Genomic DNA, 20,584 nt, shown 5'->3' on the forward strand with positions numbered 1-20,584 from the left:
GTCTATAGTCTAGTCTATAGTCTAGTCTATAGTCTAGTCTATAGTCCAGTCTATAGTCTAGTCTACAGTCTAGTCTATAGTCTAATCTTTAGTCTAGTCTATAGTCTAGTCTATTATCTACTCTATAGTTTAGCCCATGGTCTAGTCTATAGTCTAGTCTACAGTCTAGTCTATAGTATAGTTTATTGTCTAGTCTTTTGCTAGTCTATTGTCTAGTCTATAGTCTAGTTTATAGTCTAGTCTATAGTCTTGTCTATGGTCTAGTCTATAGTCTAGTTTATAGTCAAGTCTATAGTAAAGTCTATAGTCTAGTCTATAGTCTTGTCTATATTCTAAACTAGTCTATAGTGATGTCTTTATTCTAAACTAGTCTAAAATAAAGTCTAGTCGGATGTATTATAATTTGTAAAGACCCAGAAAATATTCAGTTTAGTTTTTAAACTCATCACGGAGGATTAATAACTTTTTATTACCAAAATTTAAATATAAAAAAACAAAGAACAAATTTTTTTCACAGCCAAGTAGTTTTATCGGGATCTGTTTCTCTCGGTGGTACAGCAGAGCCATCTATTTCATCTCCACTACATGGAAGAGGGCTAGTAGGACTGGGTATATTGAAAACTGGGTATTTAGGTGTAAAATTTTTTTCACCATAATCATGAGCTGAATCTTCAGAAAGTTTAGCCTCGGACATGTGTGTTGCTTTCATATATACGGGAGGAGCTAAGGGAAAAATATACAATATGTATATAAATAAATTTAATAAAATTTAACTAAACTTACGTATATTTTCCATAGTTGACCATGGCTCCTTATTTCTATTGCTAGTTGAAGCATCATTATTATTTTCTACAGGCATCATACCATTTGTTTCCAAGCCAATTTGTCTAGGCATAGGTTGCTGTTGCACCACCATACCATCCATTTGTAAAGGAACATTACCAATAGTAACCGGTAATATAATACATTGATTTGTATACAACATACCCTGCATTTTTGCCTCCACTTCTATGTGGTATGCAATTTGTATGATATCGCATAGAGTAGAACATGTGGGTGGTGTAGCTGGTATAGGTAGTAAATAATTAAATTGATTTTTACTATGTCTTAAGACTGGATCACCAATTAATTTTGAAACAGTTTTCCTTTCCGTATTACTTTTTCGTATAGGATGTGTACTGAACAGAGTTATTATCATTACCAAACGTACACAAATTTCATTAATACGTGCTGAAGTTTCATTTGTAACTAATATATTAACTGGTATAAGTTGACCCGGTACAAAACCTGCTTGTGGTAGATGGACATTTATTTGTAAGGGATCACTTTTACAGGGACCACAACAGAAAATTTTCGAAATATCAGAAGTAATAGGAAGCTAAAAGATAAAGATATATTATATATTATTACACAAATAACGATAACAATGGAATTATAGTATTACTTATTAAGTCTCTTATCTTTATACCTTCAAATCTTCATCATAATTTAAATCATTTATATTAACCACTGTAAAACCTTTTGTATAAATTTGATCAAATTTCCAGGGACGTTTTAAAGTTACTTGAACCCAGTAACGTATATAACCATAGAATCCCTCAACTGAAGAGGGACTCTGTGGAGGTATAAGACAACTGAAGGGAAATGTATGAACACCAGGTTCTATAATCACACCCTCATTAGTATTGTCAGCTAAAACGAAAATAACTTAGCTTCGGAAAATGACTAAAAAAATGAATTCCTAAAACACTTACAACCTTTGGAGAAATCAAATAAATATGTTTTTGATTTAATATAATCTATATGACCATCATAAGTAACTGATTTTTTATCATCACCCATGCCTTCATCTTCAGACCAACTTGTGTTGGCACAACCATTTATTTTTAATGTTACAGCTGAGATATAAAGAAAATTATTATAAAATAAGTTCCAAGGAAATATTAAAATACCTTTAACTTGTTTCGGTTTATCGGCTGTCAATGTAATTGTTCCCTTAACTGTTTGTCCTGCCAAATAAGTGTCACTTCCATTGTTTTCAAATTCTATCAAACATGTTACAACCATTATTGTGCAAAAATAAAATGTCAATAATTAGAAAAAATATTTTTTCAGTTTAAAAAAATTAAGCAAAATTTTGTAGGAAAAGTAAAATAAAATTATTTTAAAAAATTACAGATTTTTTGTGCACAACCGTAATTTCGCGTACAATCCTTAAAAGTGGCCAAAAAAGTAAGTTAAACATTTGAGGGTTTTGACAAGTTTAAATTTCTCAAAAGAGAGTCGAATTCACACGACACTCGTAGATGTGAGAGAATAATTTCCTGTATATGAGAGTCGGACTACTTGTTATACTTTGTTTTAAACTTTAAAGTAATTTTCTGAGAGTAACCTTATATGATTTGGAAGAAAGATTTAAGTTCCCGTAAATCTTGTTTACGTCGAATTTCATTTCATTGTTATCATTTTAAAGCGTTTTCTGGGAGTGACCTTATATGGTGGGTAGGGTCAATTATGAACCGATTGTCATAAAATTTGCTGATGAAGATTTTGATTCATATAAAATCTCTTTGTGTAGAATTTCATTGGCATTCTGAGGTTTTTAAACCATCTATTACTGTTTATACTGTTTTCCGGAGGAACACTTGTATAGGGGCTATGAGTAAACATGGACCCATATGCCTCATTTTCAATACAACACAAACTGCATTATTAAAATTTATTTATGCTAAATTTCAGCTCATTAGCTCTTCTCATTCGGATTCTATCGTGCTTTTAACAGACTGAAGATCGTCTAAGAATTTATTAAGGACTCAGAATATATATACTTTTGTGGGTCTATGATCAATTTTTCGATGTGTTACAAATGAATAGATAAAAACAATATACCCCCATCTTTTTTGATGGTGGGTATAAAAAGGAGAAAAACTACATCTAAAAGAATACAATAGAACCACAAACAAACTTTTGGAACTAGTGATTTTGATTTCAACAGACACACAAAAAGAAGACAGACGGACATGGCTTAAACGACTCCGATATCTATAATAATACAGAATATAAATACTTTATAGGGTTCTAAAATTATATTGTGGAAATTACCAACGGAATGGCAAACTTATATGTACCCTTCCCACGTCCCACGTATATGAAACAGAATGAATAAAGGAGTATACGGATCAGCCAGGCACTATACCAGAAATGAGTATGTCGTATGTTGATCTCAATGAGTGTTTAGGATGAATGAGAATTGTTTAGGTCTGAAAAATGATGAAAAGATGAAAGGCATCTTACACATAATTTTCCCTCTGCACTGTGTCCTCTGTAGGCAAGAACGAAGTTTTCGGCTTATTTAATGGTTTCGTGCTTCGTACCATCGGTTACGTCTCTAGGTGCGGTTGTCGACATAACAGAGATCGTCCCATTTGCGTTGTTGTAAACGGTAGTAATATTTTTTCATCTTGAATGTTAAGCAACGGGCAGATTAGAAAGCTAAAGTACTTGAGCAAATTACACGTATACTGGATCGGAAATTGCATATCCGCCGAGTAAGAAGCACAATGGGGCAGTAGTGAGTCGTCACAGAAGCTCAGCTAGTGTTTTGAAAGAAATAAGGTCATCACAGCAGGTGTTCAAGTAAAATACATCGACATTCATACCCTTGTCACGAAGGTTGTGGGTATAAAAAGGTAAATTTGTGGTATTTTTGTTTTCATCAAAAAGTACTTTTTGTGTTTTCTTAAAATTGAGTCTAGGAGCATAAAATTTAACATGACTAAAAGAGAATCTTTTTGTGATGACTTTTCCATTTTCAAATGGTACTTTTTGTTTGGCCTTATAATATAAAGATTATTGAGCAAATACCAAAATAGATTCTTTAATAGAGAACTAAATCTAAACAACATATTTTTCAGTAGTTAGTTAGTTAGTTTGAAAGGAGGATGTATATACATCAAATCCGAAGAAATACACCTAGGCCTCTCTCGGGCCTGTTGTGCGCTCCTTACTCAGTGTCTCAGGTGGGAATGGAACCCACCACCTCCGGTCTACCAGACTAGAACACTAACCACTAACCTACCGGAGGCTAGTACTTCAAAATATCCCTGGATTTTGGAATGGAAGTTTACAGCGGTTTTTCGTCCCGGAAAGTAGAAGTATTTTATGACATGCAGCTTAATCTAAGATATAAATATTACCAAGTAATACATTTACTTACCTTTAATAAAGGAGTATCATAATTTAAATTCTTTATTGAAAGTACCGTAAAAGGCCTAGTAAATGTTTGATCAAATTTCCAGGGACGCACTAAAGCAACCTGTATGACATAACGTATATTACCCCGAAAACATTCTAAAGATGAAGGACAGTTAGCAGGTATATGACAGGCAAAACTAAACGTGTGAATGCCAGGTTCAATTACAACGGCTTGATCTAAAATAATAAAAAGAAGTAATTAAATGAAATAAATATTTTAAAACCATATTCGCAAATGCTCAATAAAGTTATTAATGGTTTATTGAAGAAATTTTGTATGAAAAGTGTGCATAATAAACCTAAAATAAGCGATTAATATCTTTATGAATATGGGGGTCAGTCTTTACAATATTTACACACCTGTTGCATTTGGTACTAACAAGCTAGTTAAGGTATTCATATAGTCCACCTGACCCCAGTAAGTGGTATTATTACTAGTACTAGTACTATTATTATTATTATTATTAGTACTAGTAGTAGATCTTGACTCCGTCCATCTGGTTTTAGCCGAACCACTTATTTTTAAAGTAACAGCTGTAAACAAAATTTTCAATTGTTTAGTAATGACGTCAAAATATTTTAAATCATTTAAGTTCTTAGGCTATTTATTTACACTTGCAAATGACTCATTTTGTGTTTTGTACTTTACCTTTAACTTGTTTTATTTTATCTGCTGTTAAGGTAATTTTACCCGTTATTACTTGGCCTGCATAAAATGTGGCTTCGGGATTATTTTCAAATTGTATATCACACGTCACAACCATTTTGAAATTATAAAATTTTCTTTTTCAAAACGTTTTACCGCTTGAAATTCTCTAGTTATTATTTCAATAGTTCATTTAAAACTTAAAGTCTGTTTTGATTTTTAAATACTTTGAAGTTATTAACTCTTTTTAGTTGATAAAAAAAAGAACACAAATACTAAATAAATATTATATTTTTAATGTTCAATAGTTAAAGTGTTTTTCAAACAACACGTTAACGTAAACAGTTCAATGCAAAATTTAGTCAAATACGAAAAGGTATATTTTGTTTAGTTAGCGCAGATATTCTTATCATTATTATGATAATAATTGAACTGTTTTTAACTGTTTCATAGAGGTATTGTGGAGAAACGATTTGGTATTTGAAACATACTAAGTATATTATTATCTTTTTTTTGTGTAAAAAAATTATAAGAAAAAAAAATAATTTTGTTGTAATTTGTTATTTATAATGAACTTGAAAATTGTAATGTTATGGAACTCCAAAACTAATAGGGAGGACCTCAAAAGAAAGCATGTTTAGACATGATCGACTTTCTATAAAGAGAAATTTAGCAAAAAAATCTATTAAAAGAAAAATCATTAACAATTTTCTTTAAAAAGAAAATTGATCAAAAGATTTCTATAAAAAGAAAGTTTATCAGAAAATTTTTATAAAAAAGGAAAAATGTTTAAAAATTTTTTATAAATAAAAGAAAATTTATTAAAAAAAAGATAAAATTTATCGAAATTTTTTTTTATAAAAAAATTAATTAAAAATTGGGAAAAAAATTATTGAAAATTTTCTACAAAAAGAAAATTTATCGAAAATTTTCTAAAAAAAAAACAATATTGAAAATTTTTTACAAACAGAAAATTTATCAAAAATTTTGCATAAAAAAGGAAAATTTTTCGATAATTTTCCCAAAAAAAAAAATCTATAAAAAAATATATTTTGATATTTTTTTTTAAAAAAATATAAATTTAAGAATATTAAAAAATAAATCTATAAAAAGAACATTTTCAGAAAAAAATTTCTAAAATTCCTATGAAAGAAAAATTCTGAGAAAATTTCAAAAAAAAAAATTCGAATTTTTTAAATAAAATTTTGAAAAAAAAAATTCCTTAAAAAGAAAATTAAAAAAAAATCATAAAATTTTCTAAAAAAGTAAAAATTTGTTATAATATTATAGTTAATTTTTCTTTCTATAAAAATTTAAATTTTGAAAAGTTTCTATAAAAAGAATTAAATTTTGTAAAATATTGTATAAAAGAAAAATTTTAAAAACTCGGGAGTTTTTCCTACCCAGTGTCCCGGGTGACGGATAAGGAGTGCTAATGGACCATCTGACCTCTTAACTTTAGTTTTACTCAAGCTGTGGGAGGTTTGATTGTCCACCAGCTGGGAATATTATATTCTGGCAGACCAGCAAACGGAAAAATAAATAAACATGGAAAACAAAATGATAAAAGTTACGGCAAAGGGCCAAAATACCCTGCACTACGGAGCTGGTTACCTCAGCCTCCGTGGTAGAAAAGAAAATATTGCAAATTTTCTTTTCTTTAAAAAAAATTTAACTTATTAAAAATTATGTATAAAAAGGGTCATTTTTTGAATTTTTTTTTTATAAAAGTGAAAAAGTTTTCGAAAAAATTCCAATGAAAAACATTAGCAAAATTTTCTATTGAAAATAAGTTTTCACCAAACTTTCTACAGAAGGAAAATAATAAAAATAATAAAATTTTAATAAAAAGACAATTTACCACGAAATTTTTTATAGAAAGAAAATTTATTGCAAAATTTTCTTTAGAAAGAAAATTTATTGCAAAACTTCTTTAGAAAGAAATTTTATTGCAAAATATTCAATAGAAAGGGTTTTTAGTGCAACATTTTCTATAAAAGAGAATTAAATGAAAAATTTAATATAGAAACCCAACAAAAACTTTCATTACCGTTAAAATTCACTCACACAATTGCATTTTAAGTCATGACGGGCAAGTACTTACCATAAACGCTTACAAGTAATAAGAGAAATCAGTAAATGTAAATCACATGAAAAAGTTTACAGATTCTGTATCCTTACAGAGAAATTGAATAATGAATTCGAAAATATTCATAAAACACATTATTAAAGTCATTAAAAAGTATGTAAATAGGTAAGTAGTTACAATTGCAGGTTATTACCATGCAAAATTTAGTTTTATAAATCATAAATTAAATTATAAAATAAGAATAATAAAAATTTATCATGTTTTTTGATAACCCACGGTACTTTCTAATTGTTAATATTAATTATATTTATATATGTATAAAAAACACAAATCTTTATTTCATAAAAATGACTCACTACCGCAAAACTTAATAAATCTTAAATAAATTGTCAAAATTAAAATAAATAAATAAATAATACGCCACCAACATCTAATCAACAAATCATACTTATCAGTTAAAAACAAAAAAAACTTATCATTTCACTGATACTAAGTTATCAGACACGCAGAGAGAGAGAGCGAGAGAGAAATTGAGAGGCAGAAAAAGTAAAAATGAGAGTTAATAACACACAAAAACAAAAATAAACAAATCAACTTTAAATAATAAAACTTATAAAGATAATAACAAAACTTATTTATATTCTTATCAACAACAAATATTTACGACAACAACTTGCAAACATAAACTGAAAATAACCGTGTTGCTTAAATGTTAAAATGAGAAAGAAATTCAGTTAATTGTTTTAACTCGTTTGTAAAACATTTATTAAAAACTAACGCTAACGGAGTAATCAATTAATATAATTATGATTAGTATTTGTTAAAGAATAGTGTGTTGTGGGCAAAACATTGATTGAATTTGGTTTTGGAAAAAAAAATGGCCAATAATTGTGTTATAACTTTCGATCAAAATGAATACGGAACTTATTTTACCGGTCAGCTGTTGACGGGAAAAGTTGTAATAACTTTAAATAAACCGAAAAAGTTTAAAGGTATAGAATTGCAAATAAAAAATAAACTTTGTGTATGATATGATATCCTTCACCAGTCAGTATGTTAAAGATGTAGATTATTTTTAAAATAAGATATTTTTTACTTATTGTTGGCAAAAAAAAGAGATTTTTCACAAGAGGACTCATAGGATAGTGTGGGTAATGTTTATAAGTGACATTTTCTGAAAGGGATTTTATGTGGGAGCTAGGGTCAAACATTACAAAAATCAGAAGTTTTGTTTAAAGTTCTATTAAACTTAGTTTTGATTTTTGTTGACATAATAGAACATTTAACGTAATTATGAGCACGAAAGACCTGTTCTGGTGGTACGGTTGTATGGGGGGGGTCTAGGTGAAATAATGGACCTATTTCAAGCATTTTCAATAGCGTCTGTGGACCAAAATAAGAGTATGTGCCAAATTTCATCAAATTATCTTGAAAATTGCTACGTGAAGCGTGCGCTCAAGGTTTATATGAATACACAGATAGACGAACGGACGGACGGACAGGCGGACATAGCTAAATCGATTTAAAAAGTAATTCTAAAGCGATTGATATACTTTAAGATGGATCTAGGACCAATATTTTTGGGTGTTTTGTAGGGTATAAAAATTCAATAATATTTCGTAAAGAGAAAGATGGAAAGAATAGATGGAAAGACAATAGTGGGCGTGGCAACTTCCATGTTTAGAAAATATTAAATCATATAAGATAATGTAACAGTTAGAGTCCTCAAATTTGGTCGTAGCCTCTTCAGTGTTATTATGATTATTTAGGACAAAAAGGTGAGCGGATTAGAGCAGGGGGCGTGGCATCTCCCATATGAATTAAATACAAAAATATATTTATCTTAAAAACTATTAGAATAATAATCTTAAAATTTTCCATAAAGAATTTTAACACCCATGTTAATATTTGTGGTAATTAATTGGCGATTTACTAAGAGGCGGATCGGCCGGTCCCATATGAATTAAATACAAAAATTCGTTTATCTTGGAAACTAATATAACAACACTTTTCAAAGTTTGCACGAATAGTTTTAATGTTCATCTGAACATTTTAAAAAAGGGGGCGGACTTTCATCAGGGAGTGGACTTGGAACCCCCGTAGAAATTAACTAGAAAATTTCGCATATCTGAAAAACTATAAAAACTAGAATCTTCAAATTTAATATTAAAGACTTTTACATTCATATTAACACTTAGAGAAAAATGGGCGGACTTTCAATGGGTTAATTGGCACTTGCTTTGTGTATTAAGTACAAAATTGCATATATATGGGAAACTTTTAGATTATTCACATTTTTTGTAGTTTACATTAAAATCTTACCCAGCAGTTCGATCGAGCAGTTCCAAAGCTTTTTGTTGTCTCTTCGTAATCTATGGAGTGACAATTGACTTCCTCGTAGGAAGTCAATTGTCACTCCTCCTACGAGGAAGTCAATTGTCACTCCATAGATTACGAAGAGACAACAAAAAGCTTAAGTTTGTTTTTCAAGTGTCCACTCTCTCGCTTACAAAGGGGAGACTAAAGGGACAATTGTCTTCACCCTCGTTTACAAAGAGTACATCCGTACATAGAGTACATAGAGCCAACCAGGTGGTTTCATGTAAATGGAAATCACTATCATTTTCGAATGCATTGACTCTTTAACGAACTGCCGATTAAAGTTTGGAAAATTGGTGTGGTACATCCCATACGTATGAAATTGTGTATCTCTAGTTAGAGTCAACAAAACCGTTAAGTGGGTTTTTGTTTTATTAATATTGCTTTTAGGGTAGCAAAACACACTAAAGCTAGTAAATTTATAAAAATAAATATAAAAATATTTTATTTTCTAAATAATCACTTTTAATTTATTTAATACAAACATATTTCTATATCTTATCGCTTTGATAAAAAAAACAGAAAACTAAATAATCATCCATGAATAAAATATTTATGTACATTTCACTTAAAGTCATTGATAAGACTGCGCAGTGTACTTGATCTAAAAATATCAAATAAAACATGCATAATTAATTAGATCTTAATCGAAATTACATGTAATAATGATTACGTACCTATAAATAATTCGATATCCCCCCTTTTCTTACAGGTATTAAATTGCAAATTAATGGCTACGCCCAATGTCAGTGGCGTGAAAGGCATGGACGAAAGCAACCCATTCATAAAACAAATCTAAAAAAGAGAAATATTTTCTATGGCCATGAAGATTATATAGCATCTACCACATTTTTAGTGGGCTCAGAAGATGGACAAAATTTTGCCATTGACTCGGGTACACATACCTATACATTTTCCTGTCCCATACCCATGAATTGTCCCTCCTCATATGAAGGTGCTTTCGGTCACATACGTTATATGGTAAAGGTGACATTTATCAGATCGGGAACTTCAAATCGTACACATACTAAGGGATTTACGGTATTGAAATTATTGGATTTAAATCGAGAATCAGCTCTTTTAAAGGTGAGTTAGTGCATATATAAAACTGTAGTATTATTAATGTTAATAACTTGTCTTTACCTCTAGACTCCTGCTTGCAATGAATCGCTGGAGAATTTTTGCCTCTTCAATAGTAAGGCGGTCCACTTAAGAGTAGATGTTACCCAAACCGGTTATGTGCCGGGACAAATGATTTTAGTTAGTACACATGTCAACAATGAATCCAGTGCTGATGTTAGAAAACTTTTGATTACATTAAATCTTCGCGCCACCTATATATCCGATACACCATGCATGCGTACTATTTCCGAAAAACTTTGTTTAGTTAAAAAATACTGTGGTCCAGTGGCTCGTCATACTGCTAAAGATTTTGCCGAAATCATAAGAGTACCTGCCACACCGCCTAGCTGTGATCATTTAAGTAAAGTTGTAAGACTTTCATATGAGATATGTGTAAAGGCCATAATGAATCATTTCATGAGAGATCCTAAAACTATAATACCCATAACAATTGGAAATATACCTTTAGTTACGCCGAACTCTGATGCAGAGCCACCCAGTATCGATGATGTACCCACAACATCGGCCTGTGCCATGCAACGTGCCGAAGGTGATGATCATAATTTGTTGAGTGAAGAAACGGAAGTTGATTATGAATTGCGTAAGTATTCTATATAATTAAGAATAGCAAATAAAATACATATTTTCATAAAAACTTTAAAATTTTTCTTTAGCTCCTCCCACTTATGAAGAAGCCATGTTTATGACCACTAACATTGCAGATGATGATGCTAATACTGTGAGTGAAAATGCTCAATTTACTCCACGTTATCCGGTCTATGATGTTGATAATATTGTTATGTCATCTGCTATGGCCCAAAGTCCACCACCTAATCCTCCTCAAAAGCGACGAAAACGTAGAAAGAAAAATACTGGCCAAACTGAAATGTCTAGTATTGAAGAAAAACCTTCTAGAGAATCACCGGTGGAGATTTAATTGTTGTGAGAAAATTTTTAAAGAGAGATTTAATAAATTATACCATTTATATACATATAATATAAAATTGCCTAAAAATATTAAACGCCTTAATATACCCGAAATAAACTTTATTTATAGAAAAAAATCTATTATTTACAAAATTTTTGAAGAATATTCCGAGACCTAGATTTATATAAAATATGAAGAAATTACCATGTATACATTTTTTTTCGAGAATATTCCAAGAACTGGCAACATATTCAGTTTGTAAAGTTTGCATACTTTAAGGATGTACTTTATAGTAAAGATTTAAAAGATCCATCCATTTGTGGTGCCATCCCCATAAGTGGATGGTGGATGGATCTACGTTCCCATACAATGAATGTATCCTGCATTTCATCGCGACATTAGTCTTTTTAAGAAAATTGTAGATATTGTTTTCTAAAGGGTTCAAGGATCAAGTGAATTACAAAATTCGGTAGAGGCATCATCGCAAGTATACAACTTAGTTATATAGAACTAAAAAGCCTATTGGTGAAGTACAGTTGTATGAGCTATGGACTGATGTATCGCCCATGGGACAATAAAATATCACATATAAAATGTCAATGAATCTTTTAAATTACGACCTGTAGTTTAATTACAAATGTTACATGGACGGACAGGGCTAAATAAGAAAATGATTCTAATAAACTAATTATAGAGCTCAAGAAGCCTATTAGTGAGGTTCAGTTGTTTAAGGTATGGACCGGTGTATCGTCCATGTGTTAATAAAATATGACTTCCAAAATGTTAATGAAATTTGAAATTGCAACCTTAAGTTTAATTACAAAGTTTACATGGACGGACGGACATAGCTAAATCAGAAAATGATTCTAAGCCGATTGGTATTCCTTAATGTGGGATAAGGTACAATATTATGGAGCGTTACTAATATTAGCACATACTTAATATACACTCCCACCCTAAAGTGGTGAAGGACATAAGAAGGCTGCATACTTTTAGGCTGTATACAAAATATATGTGTAATAATTATATTTTTCTGTTTATACCACCGTGCAACAGTCATTTTCACACATGAAAAATTCCATATGTACAGGAAACTGTATACTGAGTTTTTCATGATAAGCTTTATGTCCCTGTAAATGGACATGCGATTTAAAAATATTGAATTCTAAATTAATTTTAATATACAATTTGGTATTAATATAAAATTCGAACGGAATTAATTGCCTGTAACGAGACAATGACCCAGCAAGATCTGTTTATTATTAAGTTTTTTATAATGTACATATTTATAAGGAATACATCTATAACAATGCGTTTAAATATACTAAACACGAGAAAGATAAAAATCTATTTTTTGAAAATATCTTCAGTTCCCTCTACAATCGATTGAAAATCTTGATCTCAGTATGAAATGTTAAATTTTTTTCTGCAATCTTTAAGAATTGGGTGTCAAAAATTCCATAATTTTGAGCATATCGCGGGAAAATTAATGCAATTTTTTAGTGTATTTCTGGTCAACAAAAAGACTTTTATTGTAATTTAAGGGGCACATAAATTTAAAAAAAATTCTCTATTGAACTTAAACCAAATGCCAAAAAATGTTTGGAATACTTATATTTCTGTATGAGCTAAAAATTATGACAATTTTGACACCCTCTAAAAACCACTAAATATCATATTGTAGACCAAAAGTATTCTTCAAAATTTTTAAAATTATTTTTGCGTAATCAGCTCAAAATTACGGATCTTTTAAGATCCATTTTGAAAAATTCTAAAATATTTTTTTTTAAATCACACGGGTCAGGACTTTCAATCGCAGGTAGTAAACTAAGTATCATTCCAAAAAATATTTTATTATTTTTCTCGTATTAAGTACAATAATATGCATCGATTGAGTTGTATTTCTATATGCAATTCTTAGAAAGGATATTCCTCGGGACACTTTTATGTATATTATCATATAGCTTTACTAAATAAAGAGTATTAACAAAAAGCCATCGGCATTTAGCTTTGGTGTAGCTTTCCAAAGCGGTCTGCTTCAGTCTTTTATACCCACCATGAAAAAATATATGGGGTATATTGTTTTTTTATTCCGTTTATAACACATCGGAATATTCGTCTAAGATTCTGGGCCCTTATTAGATTTTAAGACGATCTAGCTTTGCCCGTCCATCCGTCTGTTGAAACAAAACTAAAGCTTTGAAATTTTGCACAGACGTTTTTAGTTTATGCAGGTTGGTTGATTATTAAAAGTACGAATACAGGAAAAAATTCGACATAACCTATGAAGATCGCTTTATATTTGATCGTATTCCCTTTAGAAAATTACTTTAACACTCATAACTGGCCTCACGATTGTAGTGTCGTAATGAAATTTATCATAAACAATCCAGTAAACTATTTTTTCAGACATGTCTGATGTCAGAAATTTTCTGTAATTATTCTTATAATTTATCAGAATTTTTAACGAATAAAATAAATATATTTTACATTTTCTGAAGTAGAATATAAAATGGCTATCGAATAATATCCGATAAATTAGCACATAATCTGAAGAGAATTGTTTTTAGTTTCGTCAGACAATTAAGCGAATAGTATAGATTTTCTTTAGGTATTTAACAGATTAGTCTGCACATTTTCTAAAAATTTTTTTGCTCAGTCATTATATTCCCTTTTTCACTTCTTTTGTAAGAAAACTTTGCGACAACTATGCACATTATATGAAGGAATTTTTTTTTTATAAAAATCATGTTTATATTTTGAAATTTGTCAACTGTACATTAAACCGGAATTTAATTTTTATTTTCTCAGTTGGTCTTTGAAAATCAATTAAACAACATCTGCATGTGTGGTGATTATTGATTAAACCATAATAAATTATATATATTAAAATAGTTTTCATCAGACATTGATCGGAATATTCAGGCCATTTTCTTAAATTTGATCAGACTGTCGTACGAACTGTCGGACATTTTATCAGAAATTAACTCCGAATTATCTTATATTTAATCAGACTTTTGTACGAACTGTCTGTTATTTTATCAGACATTTATCATTCATTCTTTTATTTGACCAGACTATCGTACGAAATGTATGGAATTGTATCAGACATTTGTCCGACTTTAATCAGATTTGTCAAAAATTCCTTCAGAATATCCCCAGGAATTTACATCAGATTTCCTAACGAATTCAAACAAAGAATTTCGAATTCCGAGCAACCTTTCATACGTTTTTCGTAACAAACAATTTGTACAGACTGTCGATACGAATTCGGCAAAAATTGTTTAGTGGGAAGTTATATAACAACAAAAATCTAGCTAAAGCTTTATTCGAAAATCACACTGAAGTCTATATTAACTTCGATTATATCAAATGAGAAGACCTTCCAAAATATATTTTAATTTTACGAAACAAAATTTGGTTGTGGATACAGAAGATTAGACATGGCTGAATTTGTTTTAAAGTTGGCTTGATACTGCGACTTTTAATTATATGTAAATTTTATACATTCTTTTAAAAAGTTTATAATTTTATTATTTTTATTAAAGCATACATATATCATATAGTAAGTTTAAGGCTGAGAAAGTATTACACAGAGATTTTGAAAAAAAATTACTAATTATTTAGAGGGAAATTTGAGAAAACATTGAGATATAAACAACAGTGCTTAATTAAAGTTTAGTCGGAGGTGACCGAACATATAATACCCAACACCTTTCGCTGTACACTGGATCAATGATAAAAATCCTTTTGTGGTTTTATATAAAATTTATGGTTAAAAATCAAAAATGTATATTTGGGTTTTTAGATAAAATTCCATAAAACAGTAAAGGTGTTGGATATAAATTGATAAATACAAAATTTTATATAATATTTAACTATTGATTTAGAATCATCATATCATGTCTGACTATTGATTTAGAATTCTAGTTTAATTTTCACTTAATAAGATAATTAAATTAAAATCGATTAATCTATTCTAAGAACCACAAGTTTTAAACTTTTAATTAACATAATTATTTCTCTCGTATATTTAGATTTGGAACCTAATCATTATCTTTCTCGTTTATTTGACTTTAAGACCTTAAAATTATTTGTAAACTTTGTCGTTTGGTGTTCTTAATTGTTATAAAGTGAAAGCGATTTGAGCAGAAAATGGCACAGTTTAATTTAATTCACAGCACTAAGTTGGCAACACAGCATTCAGTAAAAAACTAACCACTAGTATAGTAACTAGATATACAAATCTACTAGAATAGCTAAGGAAACCTGTAAAATTAACAAAAAAAAGATAATCAAGTTATAAGATAAAATTTACAAAAAAAAGAAAACAATTACCCATATCATCATAATATTGCAACTGTGAATTTAACTTTCCTTACAGTGTAATTTAGTCTAAACTATAGTTTGCTTATAAATGGGATATAAGGGTCTAAAATCATCAATACGATGATTTTCATCGGCATCATTATCAATAAATGGTGAACCACTGCGTACACCCTCTTCAAATGAAGGTTGATCTTAGAGAAAATGAAAAATACTTATTTACTTTAATATATATATATATATATATTTTTTTAATTTTCAATTTTAACTTACCATTATCATAAAACTCTAATAAGCTATCAAAGGAAGCTATTGATAATTCCGAAGGGGACGGTGTCATACCACTTTGTGGTTTTAAAGTTCTACTAGGTGAACGAGGACGTTTAACAATATCACTACTTCCGGTTGGTGTTGATGTTGTTGAGGCTGTTGGCGATGAAGCTGTTGCTAGATCTGTTGTACTACTGGCATTCGACTTTAAAGCCATAACACGATCCTGAGCCAAAGTTGCTGGTCTTTGTCGCACCAAACTCTCTTGCAATGGTATAGTACCAATAACTATTGGTATACTTATAGGGAAATCTTTATGACCACTAACATGAGCTATAATCTTCATTAAATATTCAACACGTATAAAATTACAATTAACTTCACTTGGTGGCACAGAAGGTATAATAAATTGTCCCTTCCACAGGCGACTGGACAAACGTTTGCACGGTTCAATGAATGTTATGCGTAGAATAATATTTTCATCGGTGAATTCTTTTTTCTTAGGCAATAGCAAATCCGTTGATTTAGCAATGCATAAAAATTTTTGTGAAAACTCTAAGGTATAGCCATCGACATCAGTTTTCGATTGATTATTTATGTGGAATGTATATTTCACCGTTTGACCAGGTGCATATGCACTGAATGGAATTTGTAGGTTGTAGAAGATTTTACCACTTGTATAGGGTGTGTAGGAGTCATCGACGGAAATGTTTAACTAAGGGAGAAGATATAAAAATAATAATAATTAATAATATTTTAAACAAATCAATGTTAAAAATTTCAAAAAAATATTTTAAATATACTAGACCCAATTATCTAAATATTGTTATTAATTATGTTCAACATTTGTTGTAATAACAGCTTAAAATATTACAGTCTAGTGTAACCTCTCATCCACCTTAAAGTATATCTACTCAGTCGATTTAGCTATGTCCATCTTTCTGTCTGTCTGTCTAAGTGTCCATGCAAACCATGTGCGCACTCTAATGGTCGTAAAAGAAATTGATAAAATTTGGCACATGGTCCTTCTGTGACTATAATGTAACTTCTCGTAATGAAATTATTTAAGCATAATGAAGCTTTTTTTCTCTTCCCATTATATCCCTCACCACTATAGAGGAGAAGTATAACGCGTTTGTGCTGATGATTGTAACACCCTCATTCACCTCAAAGTATTCCAATCGACTCATATTCAATCGATTTAACTGTCACTTTGCCATATTCTTTTTGTCTGTCTTAGTGTCCAAGTAAACCGTGTGCGCACAAATAATTTAATGAAATTTCGTACATACTTTTCATTTGACTCAAGAACGAAACGTATTGAAAATAGGAAAAGTCCATTATTTTGTATAACCCCCATATAATCGTAAAATCTCGAACAGAACTTTTGTGCGAAATACATTTATGAAATTTGGCAAAGAGATATTTGTTAAATGACTCTGACAAGATCGGTTCAAAATTATTCCTACTGCCTATATTAGGTCCCCTACAGAAATTACTATAACGGTCATAATAGACTTCTAAAACACATGTACCCGATGGAAATCATTTTAAATGCTATAGACAGATTGTACAGGAATTTAAAGCACCTCGACAATTTTTATAGACATAGGTCTATTATTGACCATAATCTTAACCTTAATTGACCCTAAACTAAACGACCGCCAGTATGCCTCTCGTAGAGTTCCTTTTGGAAAAATGGTGTCATTCCATTCACCATTTTGGCGAAAGTGAAGTGGTGGATATTTCAAAGACGTTTGATAAAGTGTGGCATGGTGCACTTGTATCAAAACTAATTACATTTGGTGTCGGTAATAAATTTGTACTTGTTATACCATCATCATAAAAAATATGGGAGTTATATTGATTTTGTTATTCCTTTTGTAACACATCGAAATATTGGTCATAGACTCACAAAAGTATATACGGATCCATATTAAATTCTAAGACGATCTAGCCATGTCCGTCCGTAACTTGAAATCAAAACAGGGATCACACGAAAGGAGTTAGACGGTTGAAGTTTTTCATAAATACTGGTATTAGATATGGGCAATATCGGTTTATGTTTTCAGATAGCTCACATACAAATGGACCACCAAAAAACAGCATTAACTGTCATAACTGTACGAGTATTAAGCAATAAAATTCGACATAAACAAGTTTCATAGGATCTAAAATCTTCCTACCAATTTTTTTTTTTTGAGGATAGGTCAATAATTGACCCCCACATACAAGGTCCCCTTCAGAAAATGACTTTAAAATTCATTACTGGCCTAGAAATTCGTGAACAGCATTGAAATTCGGTATAAGTAAGTTTTAACACTCATTACTGGACTAGAAAATCGAGAACAGCATTAAAATTCGGTATAAATAAGTTTCTTTCAAGCCAAATACTCTCTCTTATTTTGTTTAGAATCGGCCCATAAATGACCCTGCTACTACATAAGGTCCCCCTATGAAAATTACTATAGCGCTCATTATTGGCTTAATGAATATAGCGACGAAATTCGACACACGTAAGTTTAAAGCGATACAAAATCTCTCCGAATATAGTAAGGTTCGGTAAAGAGATTTGACCCTTTCGATTCAGAGGGGCATAGGGGCATAATTTGTCATTTAGAATTTAATGAGGACTGATCTAAAACGGACCCCAGCCCGTATATAAGTTTCCCCTTAGTGAAGAGTTTTAGTTATTAAAATACGATTTGACATAAACAAGTTCTATACAAAACAAAATGTGCAAAAATTTATGAAAATCGGTTCATAATTGATGCATAGAAAGTCCTCTTCAGAAAATTACTCATACGCTCACAGTTTAAAAATTAAACGAAATTATGTTGTTTTTTTAAAATAATATTTTGTAAGTTCAAAAGATCTCCCCTTATGTTTATTCCTTTTATACGGTGGTTTTATTAGATTCGACACAGCCTAATATAAAATTTTCACTAATTTTCGTTCAAACAATTTAATGAAATCACTATAACCAAATTATGTGCTCAAATAGTTGCGGAATTTTAACTGAATTCCAACGATTACTGATGATATTATATTTGTTTAATACTTATTTCTTTATTATCATGCATCATACAAATTATTAGGTTTTTAATAATTTATGCAAATTCAATGTCTGCTGCATTAGCAGACATGCATTCACTCACTAGCACACATACCCGTATACACACACACAAAGACACAATACCAAACATTACATTATTTCACTTACCTTATAATCACGATGTAAATTTAAATCAACTTTTTGCAAAACTGTTAATGGTTTTTTAAATACAAAATTATCAAGACCAAAGGGACCTTTCAATTTCAACGACAATACATAGCGTATATAACCATATTTGCATTCACAGGAAGTGGGACACAGCGGTGGCAATGCAATATCGAATGTATAGGTGTATGTGCCCGGCTGTAGAACATTCTCAATACGCAAATTAGTACCATTGTCAATATAAGTTTCATGCGATTTATAATATGTAGTATGACGACCAGCATGCTCGCACCATTTGATTTTGGCCTCACCCAATACAAAAATACGCACATCTTGGAAAAGAAATTACATAAAAGAAAACAAAAATATATATTAATTTTGTTCTTTTAAGAATTATTATAAAATTATAATTTATTCATTTATTTGTTCAAAAAAAAAAAAAAAACTTACTTCTTACATCTTGCACAAAAGTTATATTAACAATGGCCTGACCACTTATAGATTCACCACTATAATATACAGCATTTGGTTTATTTAATATAAATTTACAAGTTGAAGGCATTTTGCAAACTTTATTTTCTTTATAATTATTAGTTATTCTATATTATAGTTAAGTTTATTTTTTTATTAAAACAAAACTTTCAGTTTTTATACACAAACTTTTGTTTAGTATAGAATTTAGTTGTTCAACTAAATGCTTTTCATTTACTTTTACTGGAGCTCTGCTGGTTGCATCTAGTATCCTGCAAGTTTTATTTTATACTGAATATACAATTCATAACAAGTTTTTATTTTGGCATCATGGCTAGGATATACCATGTGCTTCGAATGCTTGTTTTTATTATTTTTTTGTTTTTCTTTCCTACCATAGCTATGACATCACTTGCCACACAGTGTGTCCATTTGTTGTACTATGTCTGTTTTTGGGAGGATTTTTTAAATGGTTTTTGGCACTCGTTGCAGTTAAAGTTCATTGGTACGTATACGTCGTCATTTTTTTTAACAAAATATATATTTCCCTTAACGCCTGCCAATTATTACAATAAAGACATTAAATTCAATTTTTTTTTTTATAGGCCTTTCGAAAAATGGCAACAGATAGTGCGGTGATAAAAGTGATGTATTTGTTGAAGGAAATGGTATATAGTAATGGAAAAACTTAAAAAACCTTACTACCTATAAATGTTACAAAATTAACCTCTCTTAAAAAAAGCGGTTTGCATCTCTTTTTTTAATAAACAAATCTAGTTGCAGAGTTATAGTCGAATTAAATAAACCCTTCCTTTGAGGTATGGTAACATGGAAGTATTATTGGGGAGCATATTTCAGTAAATATTTTTCATTTTTGTT

The 20,584-nt window shown here is 30.1% G+C and overlaps 3 protein-coding genes across 4 annotated transcripts; 1 reads left to right on the top strand and 2 right to left on the bottom strand.

The window, feature by feature from the left end:
* Positions 1-423: 423 nt before the first annotated feature.
* On the bottom strand, positions 424-5,226 carry LOC111675501 (arrestin domain-containing protein 17-like). 2 transcript variants are annotated; one of them, XM_023436272.2, is made up of 5 exons: positions 4,904-5,226; positions 4,615-4,788; positions 4,217-4,431; positions 784-1,378; positions 424-723 (listed from the first exon to the last, which is right to left on the bottom strand). In XM_023436272.2, the coding sequence occupies exons 1-5, from the start codon at positions 5,016-5,018 to the stop codon at positions 512-514; spliced, it is 1,311 nt and encodes a 436-aa protein (XP_023292040.2). In that variant the 5' UTR covers positions 5,019-5,226; the 3' UTR covers positions 424-511. The 2 variants fall into 2 exon arrangements, with proteins under 2 accessions (XP_023292040.2, XP_023292041.2); XM_023436273.2 differs by lacking the exons at positions 4,217-4,431; positions 4,615-4,788; positions 4,904-5,226 and adding exons at positions 1,469-1,692; positions 1,755-1,898; positions 1,953-2,068.
* A 2,500-nt stretch (positions 5,227-7,726) lies between these two features.
* Positions 7,727-11,521, top strand: LOC111675500 (arrestin domain-containing protein 17). The gene is made up of 4 exons (XM_023436270.2): positions 7,727-7,981; positions 10,081-10,454; positions 10,518-11,091; positions 11,165-11,521. Exons 1-4 carry the CDS (start codon positions 7,867-7,869, stop codon positions 11,425-11,427), a joined length of 1,326 nt encoding a protein of 441 aa, XP_023292038.2. The 5' UTR covers positions 7,727-7,866; the 3' UTR covers positions 11,428-11,521.
* A 3,296-nt stretch (positions 11,522-14,817) lies between these two features.
* On the bottom strand, positions 14,818-20,361 carry LOC111675506 (arrestin domain-containing protein 3-like). Its single transcript, XM_023436278.2, has 5 exons — positions 19,685-20,361; positions 19,238-19,566; positions 16,018-16,729; positions 15,757-15,938; positions 14,818-15,687 (listed from the first exon to the last, which is right to left on the bottom strand). The coding sequence occupies exons 1-4, from the start codon at positions 19,794-19,796 to the stop codon at positions 15,814-15,816; spliced, it is 1,278 nt and encodes a 425-aa protein (XP_023292046.2). The 5' UTR covers positions 19,797-20,361; the 3' UTR covers positions 14,818-15,687; positions 15,757-15,813.
* Positions 20,362-20,584: the final 223 nt, after the last annotated feature.

Source organism: Lucilia cuprina, chromosome 4 (assembly GCF_022045245.1).
Source record: "Lucilia cuprina isolate Lc7/37 chromosome 4, ASM2204524v1, whole genome shotgun sequence".
NCBI classification, from domain to species: Eukaryota; Metazoa; Arthropoda; class Insecta; order Diptera; family Calliphoridae; genus Lucilia; species Lucilia cuprina.